Source organism: Gadus chalcogrammus, chromosome 21, assembly GCF_026213295.1.
Source record: "Gadus chalcogrammus isolate NIFS_2021 chromosome 21, NIFS_Gcha_1.0, whole genome shotgun sequence".
Lineage (NCBI taxonomy): Eukaryota > Metazoa > Chordata > Actinopteri > Gadiformes > Gadidae > Gadus > Gadus chalcogrammus.
In genome coordinates, this window is record NC_079432.1 from 6778652 (window position 1) to 6790589 (window position 11938).

The following is an 11938-nucleotide window of genomic DNA, read 5'->3' on the forward strand; positions in this document are numbered from 1 at the left end:
TGTTAGTGCAAAAATGATCGACCCCATGGGAAAATATCTAGTGTGTGGACTAAAAGCTTCTATTTATAAAACTAGATCAATTATAACTTTGGACAGAGTTAGACATAACTAGACAGATACAACAGTTAAATCGTGTTTATAAACTCTTTGCCATGCCTTTTGACACGATGAGTCAGAGGGAGAAAGGTTTTCTCAACCCTTTTTTGTGTTAGTAACTCGAGGGGAATAGTAGAGGACTGAGAAAAGACAGGAAGGGAGAAATAGGGGAGATAGAAGGAACGAAACAGTAAACAGTTCAATGGAGCAGTTAGAAAAAACAAAGCAGCAGTCCAAACGACACAGAAGAAGAAAAACAAAAACAAAGAGAGGACGGGGACGCCACAGTCCTGAAATGAGGTTCGCAAAAAGCGCAGAGCTTGGTTTTTGTTCGGGCGAGAGGCGGGGCTTCCTGTTGCGACAGGGCAATCCGAGCTCTGATTGGCTCGGAGGGAAGCGTGAAGTAAAGGAGCAGGAGGAGGAGAAGGAGGAAGAGGAAGAGGAGCAGAGGAGAAAGCAAAGCCAGCATTACTGTCCTGGGGAGGAAACAAACAGAGACAGAGGGCATGGGGTGGAGGAGTGGCAGGGGGGAGAGGGTGAGATGGCGGAAGGGTGGAAGACAGAGAGACAACAGGCGTTAAACACAGTTTGATTATTTTTGGGGGATTATTCACGTTGGAACTTCACAGGGTTTTATTTCACATGCGGGAACATTGATAATGGAGGTGATTGCTGATGGCTTCCAGCCGGCGGCGCACAATGGACAAGTAGGTCAACAAGTCAGGACATTTCAAATGGGAAAACACTTTTATGTGTTTCTGAATACGTTTTTTACCTTTATAGACTGTACAGTGTGCACAGTGAGTGTGTAAAGTATAAATACAGTGAACACTGAAGTATGTTTGAACATAGTGATGACCCAAAACAGTGAGAGAGTGGAGGGTGCGAGTTGGGGCCCCATTCATTCACTCATCCATTCATTCAGATGTGAACATGTACCAACATGTACCAACTCATGAGGCCAGTTTCCCCAGCTAGCCGTTTCACATGGCACACTCATGACAGCTACATTTCAACTCCTCAATGGAGATCCCCACTCAAAATAAAACTCATGAACCAAGAATTGACAACAGATTGCAGATCAGTTGGTCAACCCACTGTATTTTGGGATAACATTCATGGGGTCAGAGAACCATGAAAAATGTATAAGCGCAATATAAAAAAGGACACTTACTGGTTCGTTACCCTTTGATTTGTATAATTGTCACAAATGTTTTCCTCATCTTATAATAAGCGTCTTCAATAACAGCCTTTATAATACCCTACAACTATCCTTCAGACAAGACTAAACTGATCAAAATAATATTGACATGTTTTTCATTCACTAGCGTTTGAGTCCTGAGTTGGCCCTATCTGATCTGAAATCAGTCTTCTGCATGTTCACGCTGGGTCTTTTGGTCTTCTAAACCAAAGCAATAGAGCCTTCAATGCAATGCTTCGTAAATAAACATCCAATGTGAGCAACCCAAAAGATACTCACCAAAGTCAGCATCATCCTGCTCTGACATGGATAAACTACCCACGGGATCTGGAGTCAACCAAATCACCCCGGCAGACATTATATAGACATATCCTGATTTTGACCATGTTATATGTTTAGCAATCCCCTCACTGTTTGAAACTCAGGGTTAGGGTTAGCAGATGTGTGATTGGTTCACTCACATTGCTGGCTGGGGTCACACTCGGTCGTCATCTTCACGTAATTGGTCGGCAGCAGGCCGGTGACACCGTTGACCTCCCCCTTCCACCAATCAGGGTTGGTCTTGTCCAGGACGCTGATCAGCTGACCCTTGGAGAAGCTGAGCTCGTCCTGATTGGCCGCCGTGTAGTCATACATGGTGATGACCTGGCACACTGGGGGGTGGGGGGAGGGGTTTATTAGGGTGAGAAGAGGGGGAAGTACTACAGTACCATCTAGAATACTTGTTTAGTATTCCAAACAATCATGCATGCTATTTAAAGTGGTTCAAGTTTGGGAAGTCTGAGTTAAAATATACATAGCCTACATCTTAAAACTATAATTTACAGCATATTATTTTACGTTTTTAGAGGTTGTTTTGTTTTGAGTTGGTAAAAAAAGAAAATACAAAAAATGCATATATGAATATGAAAACACTTGTTATTGCAATTATAGCAATTATAAGCATGGTGAGGTTGGATTGAATTAGTGCGTTGTGATTATTCATTCTTTCATTCCAAAGGTGTGTGTTTAGAGGGCTAATGACCTCACCACCTGAAGACCCCCACGATGTGTTTCTATTAGGTGCTTGTTGACGGGTGGCCTAACCTGGCAGAGGAGAAGGAGTAGACTTGCCGCTGGTGGGGCCCAGCAGTTTAACGTTGGAGGAATGGAACCAACCTCTCTGTCGCTTCTTACCTCTGGCCTGAAGAGAACCAATCATGAGACGCCATTCTCTCAACAGTAATAACACAGGAATCAACAGGTAATACATGCCCAATAAATGAATGAATGAATGAATGACAAACAAAAATGGTAAAAAGGTAATAATAACAATGTGAGTCATAATCCCAAAAAACAGAAATCAAGCTTGTAATAATTGTGGATCAACTTTACAGGAATCATTACATCATTACAACATAAAAAATACAACTGTCATATGTGATGTGTTACTTTTACAAATAAAATAGATGTTCTTGACTGAACATCCATAAGTCTTCTGAACCTAGCATGTGAACCACTCTCAAGGTCGGACTATAAAACCCGCCGTTGGTGAAGGAGCCACAGCTGAGTGTTCCTATCGAGGAGCCAGCCAGCCTTCTCCCAAACTGCCCTCTGCAGTGTTTGATTGGCTACTCCTCCTGATTGGAGCTGTCATTTTTTCGTTTTTTGCTCAACTCGCACCTCTGAAAGTCTCCTTGTTGATTTGGCCTAGGGCTTTGTAGTGTATGCTGTCTTGTCTTACCCATCTTGTCTTGCTACATATGTTCTATTCTTTGTATTGAATGACAGTATATTTTAAGGTTTATTCAACTTGCTTTAATATAATTCATCTTTCTCAGCGTGGATTGATTGAAATGAAAGATATTTAAGATGTTTACAAGACATAATAATCATAAAGTTGTTTTTGATTAAAAAAAGAAACACTCAAATAGGGTGTTATTTTATATTGTGTTATGGTTTAACCATTTTAGGTTTAACAATATTTCAGTTTACAAAAATGTAATAAACAGACATGAAGGCATGAAGACCAACCTGCAGTTCCCCGAGCCACCAGCCGGTGGAGTTCTTGGCCAGAACCACGATCAGTTGCCCTGGCGACAGACTGAGCTGCTGAGCCGTCGGGGCAACAGTGTTGACCAGCGCCTGGGCAATCTCTGGCAAAACATTAGGGTCGTCACACGTAGCACTCACATGAAGACGTGTCGTGAGGCGAGGAGAGAGTGTGTGTTTTTTATGTGTGCGTGCGTTTGTGCACATAAAGTCCTCACCAGGTTTTTTGACTGGGCCTCCGGGTCTTGAAATCTGTTTAAATGTAAACATAAAATACCACATCATTCACACAAATACATTCATTTCAAATGCACCATACCGTTAAATAGGTTCAAGCCCGTCGACGGTGTGTATTTGTACGAGTGCGTAGACGTAGATGACTCTACCTCCGGCTCCACGGGCCTGACGTAGTTGGAGGGGAACACGCCGGCACGGTCCCCGATGCAGCCCCTCCACCACTCCCCCTCCCGCTCCGTCACCATGACAACGTCCCCCTCGTCAAACGTCAGGTCGCCGGCCTCCGGGCTCTCGTAGGTATACAGGGCCACAAAGTCTGGGGGTGCGGCGACGAAACACAAACACATCGACCGGTCATCATCCACGACGTATTTCATCGATCGGTAAAACGTTGATAGCTCTTCGTTCAAATTGTGCTCCAGTACGAGCGTTAACGTTCAAAGGAAAGTAAAGTGATTTTAATAATAATTCTGCTGACATCCAAAAAACGTTAGACACTGCCATCGCCGTGACACCTGCAGCGACGATCCAACCGTTCTGTGGGAAATCATGTCTTATTTCCTCTGAGAGATGATTCAAAGCGATAGCGGTGACTTACCCTCCAGCTGAACAGAATCTAAAGTGTCGGAGCCCTCCGCGCTGGAATAAGTCAAAAAGATAAATAGTTTAAGTTCACTTCTTATCTCACCCCTTTGAGGTTAACCCTCACAAAAACGTCAAAACATGAGTGTGTATATATAGCCTATTATCATCCTACTCGGTGTTATCTGGCTCCAGAGTGACGTAATCTTTAGGGAACCATCCCTGAGTTCCGGCGAGCTGTCCGAGCCACCAGTCCTCCCTCTGCTGCAGCACGCTGATGACGTCGCCCTGGGAGAAGCTCAGCAGCGCCGTGATGCTATCGCCGCCGCCGCCGCGGGTGGAGGGGTCGGGCTGGGCGTCGGAGGAGGAGGACGACCACGACGTCACCGCCCGAGCCCGCAGAGGAGCCCCGTGCTGAGGAGGAGGAGCAGGAGGAGGAGGAGGAGGAGGAGGAGCAGGAGGTGGAGGAGGAGGAGGAGGAGCAGGAGGAGAAGGAGCAGGAGGAGGGGGGAGGAGGAGCAGGAGGAGGGAGGAGGAGGAGCAGGAGGAGAAGGAGCAGGAGGAGGGGGGAGGAGGAGCAGGAGGAGAAGGAGCAGGAGGAGGGGGGAGGAGGAGGAGGAGGAGGGAGGAACAGGAGGGGCAGCAAGAGGAGGAGGAGGAGGAGGAGCAGGAGGGGCAGCAAGAGGAGGGGGGGAGGAGGAGGAGGAGGAGGAGGAGGAGGAGGAGGAGCAGGTGGAAGAGGAGGAAGAGGAGCAGTAGGAGGAGGAGGAAAAGCAGGAGGAGGGGATTGAGAAGATGTAAAAGAGGGTGGGTAGAGGAAAAGAGGATGTGGAGAGGAGAGGGGAAAGATAAATTGAGAATGAGGAGAGGAAGGGAGGTGGAGAGTAGGGAGAGAGAGGAAGAGGAGGGAGAGGGAGAAAATATATGATGGAGAGATGATAGAAGACAGGATGGGGAGAGGATTTGGTGGAGGAGAAAATGGGGAGAGGAGGAGCAGAGGGGGAGAGGAAAGGAGAAGAGTATTGGGAGAGGAGGAGAGAAGAGAGGATTAGGAGCAAGAGAGGTTGGGTAGAGCAGTTTGGAGAGGATGAAGGGTGAATGAAGAGATGAGAGTAGAGGAGGGGATGAAGAGAGGAGAGGAGACGAGTAGAGAAGGAGAGAGGCCAGGTCAGGATTAAAGGAAAGCAGAAAATAAACTGTTCAAAAATCATCTATTAAAAAACATTCCTTTTTGATCTCCGGACCAGGACAAATATGACCCCATAACGTCGTATCTCATCCATCAGACACGTCCTATACATGCCAGTCCTCCTAGCAGGGATGCTTTTGGCTGGAGCTCCGTGAATGTGTGCTAGACCTCGGAGGACAACGACCCTGATGCCCGTAGGAACTGGGCTAAAAATAAATTGTGGGTCCAGTTGTTGGGACGTGGTGTGTTTCTGTGTGTTTCTGTGTCAACCAATGAACTGCTCCTGCCAGACCTCATTCCAATGCAGGCAGCAGTCCGTATGACTGTCAAGGCTAGTTTATAGCCCACTTCTAACTGTCAGGGAGTTAGTGTAAACCAAGCAATGCAAACAATGGAATCGGTCTGGTACATCGAGACCTCGAACGCGGAGGCTGTCTGTTTATTATCAGTTTTCGTTACTAAACTTAGGTTTTCAACAAATGCCTTTTCTCAAAGGCACAACCACCCTAGCCGCTTGCTCGACTTTCATAAAGAAATAACCCATCCTCCATTTTGTTTTGTTGCAAGAGCTAATATCGTTATCGCCTTCGTCCTTCGCTGACCTCCCTTCCCGAGAGCGTGAGTGGCGATATGTAAATAGTGAATGTTCTCCTACATGTGACGGCTGTGGGACCGGAGGGCCGACGCGGCTGGGGCCTGCCTCCGCCGTCGCTCCCTCTGCAAGCCTGGGCGAACACAGAGCAGAGGACTCTGAGGACGGCTGGAAGAAAACATCTGAACAACCTCTGTTTCGGCAGCGTCTAATTACATGAAAAAAGGCATTTTTGGAACGGGAGCAACACTGAGGAAAAGGGAGCATTGCACAAATGTAGAGTCGTCACATTCATGACAACCTTTGAGTACAGGACATGAAACAAATAGGAAAATTTTTAACAAGTTGTTTCTCCTGCAGTACACTATAAATACATTTCTAAAGGCTTTTGTTATTCAATGGGATCCACCATTTAGCAATGGAGCGAATCCTTGTTTATATTGTCATATATTGTTTTTTTTAATCGGATCGACCACGAGGAAAAAAAGCACCGAAACAAAATACGGATGGCGTCACGGTGGTGAAATCATTTGCATTTTCACCCAACGAACCACAGCGCACAGAGAGACAACAACCAACAGAGGGACGGACGGGTTGCTGTGAAAGACGCAGGCCGCAGCGGTAGTAGTGGGGTCATCTGTCCCGGGCGGACGAGCCGGCCTTACCCGCTGGCAGCTGACGGCGGAGCAACGCTAGAGGGAAGCGGACCCGCCTGGGATGCAGGCGGTGCTGCCTCGCTGGAGCTGGTGGTGTTGGTGGTGTTGGTGGTGGTGCTGGAGGCGGAGGAAGCGGCACATTTCTCCGCGTAACTCTGGGGGAACCAGCCCCGGTTTCCGCGGTAACTCCCGCAAAGCCAGCCGGGCTCACCCACAGTGGCCTCATCCACCTGTTGTAAATAAAGAATGGTGTTAAAATTGAATATGATATCATATAGAATATATATATATACTATGTGATATCATATTGGGCTTTAGCAGGGGACAGGGGATCATAGGATGACCACCATTTCAACTTTAAACATAAACATACGTATGTATATTTATGCAAATGCCATTGTTATTTTTTCGTAGGCTTCAACACTAGGCCGTTGGAAACTAATATTGAACAAAAATAAAAATCGAGAAATGTGACATCTCTCACTCTTGTGAACAGGTTATGAGGATGTGCTGCTTATTTTACGGCACAAAATATTTGGTGGGTCCTGGGCCAAATGTAGCTCCACAAGTAGGTCAGGGCATGAAGCAGGGACGTCCTGAGGAGAGGGATCTCCAGGTCAGAGGTCGTGATGTGCTGTGTGAACGTAGCGTTGGTGTCCTCTACCTCGATGAGGCAGCTGCCCTCCAGGCTGAGCTCGTCTGCGTTGCGGGCCACGAACGGGTAGAGCGCTCTGTAGAGGGTCATCACCGCCACGGACGCTCCGCCTCCCCCCGCCTCCTTCTGCTGCTGCTGCTCCCTCCTCCTCCGCTCCTCCTCCTTCTGCATCCTCTCCTCTTCCTTCCTCCTCTTCTCCTCCTCCGCCGCCTCCGCCTCCCGCCGTCGCTCCTGCTCCTCCTCCTTGCGTCTCCTCTCCTGCTCCTCCTTCGCCTCCTTCTCCTCCTTCTCTCGCTGCCTTCTCTCCTCCTCCTCCTCCTTTTGTCTCCTCTTCTCCTCCTCCTCCTCATGCTCCCGCCGCCTCCTCTCCTCCTCCTGGGCCTTCTCCTGGGCGGCCCGGAGGCGGGCCTGGGCCTCCCTTTCCTCCTCCTCCCGCTGCTTGGCCCTCTGCTCCTCCAGGAGCCTCCTCTGCCGCTCTGCCTCCTCCTCCTCCCTGTCCCGTCGCGCCTGCTCCCTGCGCTCCTGCTCCAGCCGCTCCTGCTCCAGTCTGGCCTGTCTGTGAACCAAACAGGAAACAGGAAGTTGATGCACCCCGATGCAGCACAGCTCGATAAGGGCTGTGTCTCAACTCAGGGGACGCATCCTTCGAAGGACGCGGTCTATGAAGGTGTGGCCTTTGTAGACCCTGAAGGCCGAACAAACGTTTTTAAATGAGACGGCCTGCCCTCCGGAGCATTTCAAGTTTGCGTAACAAGCCGTTAACACCCTATACCTTGCGTCATGACGCGCCGCTCCTGTCACCTAGCAACCCTGACAGCTGCGGTTCAAACCGGACGGTGGAGGAGAAATATGGAGCCGTTTTATATAACCCACTAAGAGATGTCCACTTTCACTTAGATGTCCACTTCTTACTTTATTCTTACTTTTATTTTATTTATAATTTTCTATTTTTTATAATCTTATCTTCTATGCTTGTTATTTCTATTTGTACGGAGCACCTGGAACGAAACAATTACCCCCCGGGGATCAATACAGTTTTCTGATTCTGATTCTGATTATATAAGTTATATAAAATATACTGTAATTAGTTTAACGTTATATGGCTCGTGTTAATGAAATTGAACTTTGACAATAAAGTTACAAATTTAAAATAGTCCCAACTTTATTTTAATATCAAAAAAATGTTTACATAGTTTTGTCGTTGAATATGTAATTTGCTGCAACTGCCGCTTCCGCTCTCTCTGACGCCATTTCTCAAAAAATCCAACGCGCAATGAATCTTGGGATACATTGGGCCGTGAAGGATCCATCCGGTGGATCCTTCAAATCCGGGAAAAGAAGGCTGCATCTGTCGGCCGCATTTCAAGGAGCCTTCGAAATGGGACAGCCTTGACGCGTCGCAGTGACGCAATGCACCCTTCGAAAGGATGCTTCCCCTGAATTGAGACACAGCCAAGGTTAGGCCCCTCCCACCTTGCACTGAGCCAGCTGAATCCCCTCATTAGCAGTACCTCTGTGGTTGTACAAGACGGCGTGTCCAGATGGTGGTATTGAAACTCTGGGGTACAAAACTCTAACTCTCTGTACCTTGGTTTGTTTATATGTTTTAACAACAGAGCCATCTGAAGGCATCTGTGCACAAAAATGGAGAAAACGTAACTCAGAAACCAACTGACACCTAAGGGACCAATCACTCAGAAACCACGTCGCAACAGCAGAGTGAAGAGTGCTTTGGGAGAACCGCTCAGAGTGTTATTGGAGTAGCGCGTGTGTGTGTAGTTTAAACAGATTTGAGTGGTAAAACATGAGCAAAGCTTTTCATGGCGGCTTCTAATTTCTTATTAAACTGTTACACTTACGAAATCATCTTCTCGTCCTTGTCAGACATTTTGTGACCTCTCGCTGACGAGCAGTGCAGGTGTGTGCGCACAGTGCCCAACGTTGAACATACATCAACTTTAATGCGCAGTCGAGAAAAGCAAGAAAAACGCATGGCTCGTCAAAGGAGAGGAGCTCAGCCCAGGTGCGCTGTACCATAGTGGGCTCTGCGTTTTCAAAAACACTGTTCCGTGTGATCGCCTCGGACCCTCGATAAAGCAGTATAGCCTCAGATATTCCGACTCCCAGTGTGACGCTCATTTGCATTTATGAGATTGAACCGACCACGGTACGCACGTCGTTTCATTAGGTCACCATCGAGGGAAAAAAAAACAGGAAGTCACACGCAGCAGCCTTGTCATTAAATTCCTGCATACCTGGCTGCCTCCTCTTCCTCCCTCCTCTTCCTCTCGCCCTCCTCCTCACGGCGCCTCTGCAGCTCCCTCTGCTTCTGCTCCTTGACTCGGCACAAGTCGTCCAGCGAGGCCTGCTGGGCCACTTGCTTCTCCCTCAGCTCCTGAGATTACACGGTGGAGGTTGTGTTAGCGACAAGAGCAAATTACAGCGAGCAGCATCCGCCCCCACACAAACACACAGAAACGTGTACACACACACACACGCACACGCACGCACACACACACACGCACACGCACACGCACACGCGCACACACACAGTAGCATGCATGCACGCGTTAGCAAGACATGCTAATTATCGCACGCGTCGCTATCGCTTAACGAACACAAGCATGAAGCGATGTGATATCTTGGAGTCGCAGTCGTACGCGTGCTAATGCAATCACAAGTAATTAAATAAGTCATTCATTTATAATGAAGTCATTAATCAAAAAGTAGCCTGGTAGAGAGATGGCAGTAGCCTGTGACATTCAAAATGCCATCATGGTAACAGCACTTAATACAACTATACCAAAAGATAACACATGCAAATAGAGCATCCAACAGACAACATGCAAATGATGCAGGTGTCCAGTATGTGTTTACATCCTTGTGTGTGTGTGTGTGTGTGTGTGTGTGTGTGTGTGTGTGTGTGTGTGTGTGTGTGTGTGTGTGTGTGTGTGTGTGTGTGTGTGTGTGTGTGTGTGTGTGTGTGTGTGTGTGTGTGTGTGCGCGTCTGGGTGTGTGAAAGTGAAGCACAAGCTAAAACTTGTTCAGCAGGGAGGAAAATAAACACCAACGACCACCAAGAACAAATGGGGAGGAAATGTCGCACCAAAGTGGGCATCCTCCACTACAACGGACACAAGGCAACAGAGAGCACGAGGGATGGCTAGGCATTACACAGAAGGAGCAACTAGGGAAACGACAAGCAGGGGAACAGCAGGGTGAGGCGGCGGGCCGGGGAGAGGGGAGAAACAGCAAACAGCAGTGCAGGTGTAGTGTGGTGGTGGTGGTGGAGCGGGCATCGGGGTCTGTCAGGCAGGGAAGGTGGTAACTAGGGGGATGGGTTAGGGGAGTTAGGAATAACCTTGATGAGGAGAAAAAGCTGGCTGAGACAGGTCAGCAGGGAGAGCAGAGACCGTAGGAGGCAATCATCCATGTCCCCAAACTACCACGGCAACGGCGGCGCAGAGAGGCGAGAGAGAAAGGGAGGAGGGAGGGAGGGAGGAGGAGCCAGTGTAAGGAGGGAGTGCAGGTTGGAATTTTATGAGGGAGGGAGGGTGGAAGACAGGTGAGGAAAGTAAAAACAAGACATGCAGCATGAGAGAGAGAGAGAGAGAGAGAGAGAGAGGGAGAGAGGGAGAGAGGGAGGGAGGGAGGGAGGGAGAGAGTTGACATTGAATATGGGCGGGAGAGAGTAGGGAGGAAAAGTAAATACATGACATGGAGAAAGAAAGAGAGACAAAGACGGAGAGAGACAAAGAGAAATAGGATAGGAAGCAGGTAGGGGAATCGGGGTTGGGCGGTGAGATAAGTGGAATGGGAAGACAGGAAGGAGTGAAACATGAAAACGGTTTGAAGTAAAAAGGTACAGGGTGAGGTACGGAAAATGTCAGGAAGGAGACAAAAGGCGCAGTTAGAAGAATCGAAACAGTTAGTTTTTGACAAGAGGCAGTGTTGATTTTAGTGAAATCACAAGTATGGGCAATTAATAACAGCATGAACACATCCCTCTGTTTGTTGTGCTGGCATAACATTATGTCATTCCATATTCGCTGACGACGTGTTCCTTGGAGATATTCGGTTTTCATTGCTTTGTGTCACTATTTGCCTGCATGTGTGTGTGTGTTTGTGTGCGTGTGTGCGGGTGTTATCAACACATAGGTTGGATAACACTGTGTTTTTAGCCGCGGGAGTGAAGTTACCGGGGCTTGTTTAACAGGAATTTCTCCCCATTAGTTTCACCCGACCGACCCTATGCAAAATTATCCTTGGAATTTGAATCGATACTGCAGTAGATTCTGCTTCAAAGGCACAGAGTATTTTAAGTTTATATTTAACCTTGTCTCATATAGTATAGCATATTATATTACCTAATCCCAGACTTACACACACATCTCAAGCTTCTAAAGCTGCAAAATGATCTGAATATGCATGTCAACACTAATGTTAATTTAAAGGATCTATATTCAAAATGCTGATAAGCTGTTCAGACTTCAGACTCTTACGATCCCCAGCCAAGCACAAGTGAACAGATTTCATCATAATCTGCCCTCAGATCTTTGCAAATATACCTGTGGAGAGGCTTCACTGTGCATTTCTCTGCATATTCACAGATGACACGCACGCACGCACACACGCACACGCGCGCGCACACACACACACACACACCTTGAGCTCCTTGTTGTACTGCTCCATCTGTCCC

The 11938-nt window shown here is 47.8% G+C and overlaps 1 protein-coding gene across 1 annotated transcript in view; it reads right to left on the minus strand.

The window, feature by feature from the left end:
* Positions 1–11938, minus strand: part of itsn2a (intersectin 2a) — a 44389-nt gene that overhangs the window by 8296 nt on the left and 24155 nt on the right. The window contains exons 16-28 of the mRNA XM_056582016.1: positions 11905–11938; positions 9495–9634; positions 7515–7795; positions 7249–7340; positions 6594–6814; positions 5992–6061; positions 4323–4561; positions 4164–4204; positions 3715–3881; positions 3547–3580; positions 3311–3432; positions 2384–2480; positions 1759–1950 (exon numbers count right to left, since the gene is read on the minus strand). The exon at positions 11905–11938 is cut by the window's right edge and continues 106 nt beyond it. Of these exons, the coding sequence (XP_056437991.1) occupies positions 1759–1950; positions 2384–2480; positions 3311–3432; positions 3547–3580; positions 3715–3881; positions 4164–4204; positions 4323–4561; positions 5992–6061; positions 6594–6814; positions 7249–7340; positions 7515–7795; positions 9495–9634; positions 11905–11938 (1730 nt within the window). The remainder of the gene's footprint in view (positions 1–1758; positions 1951–2383; positions 2481–3310; positions 3433–3546; positions 3581–3714; positions 3882–4163; positions 4205–4322; positions 4562–5991; positions 6062–6593; positions 6815–7248; positions 7341–7514; positions 7796–9494; positions 9635–11904) is intronic.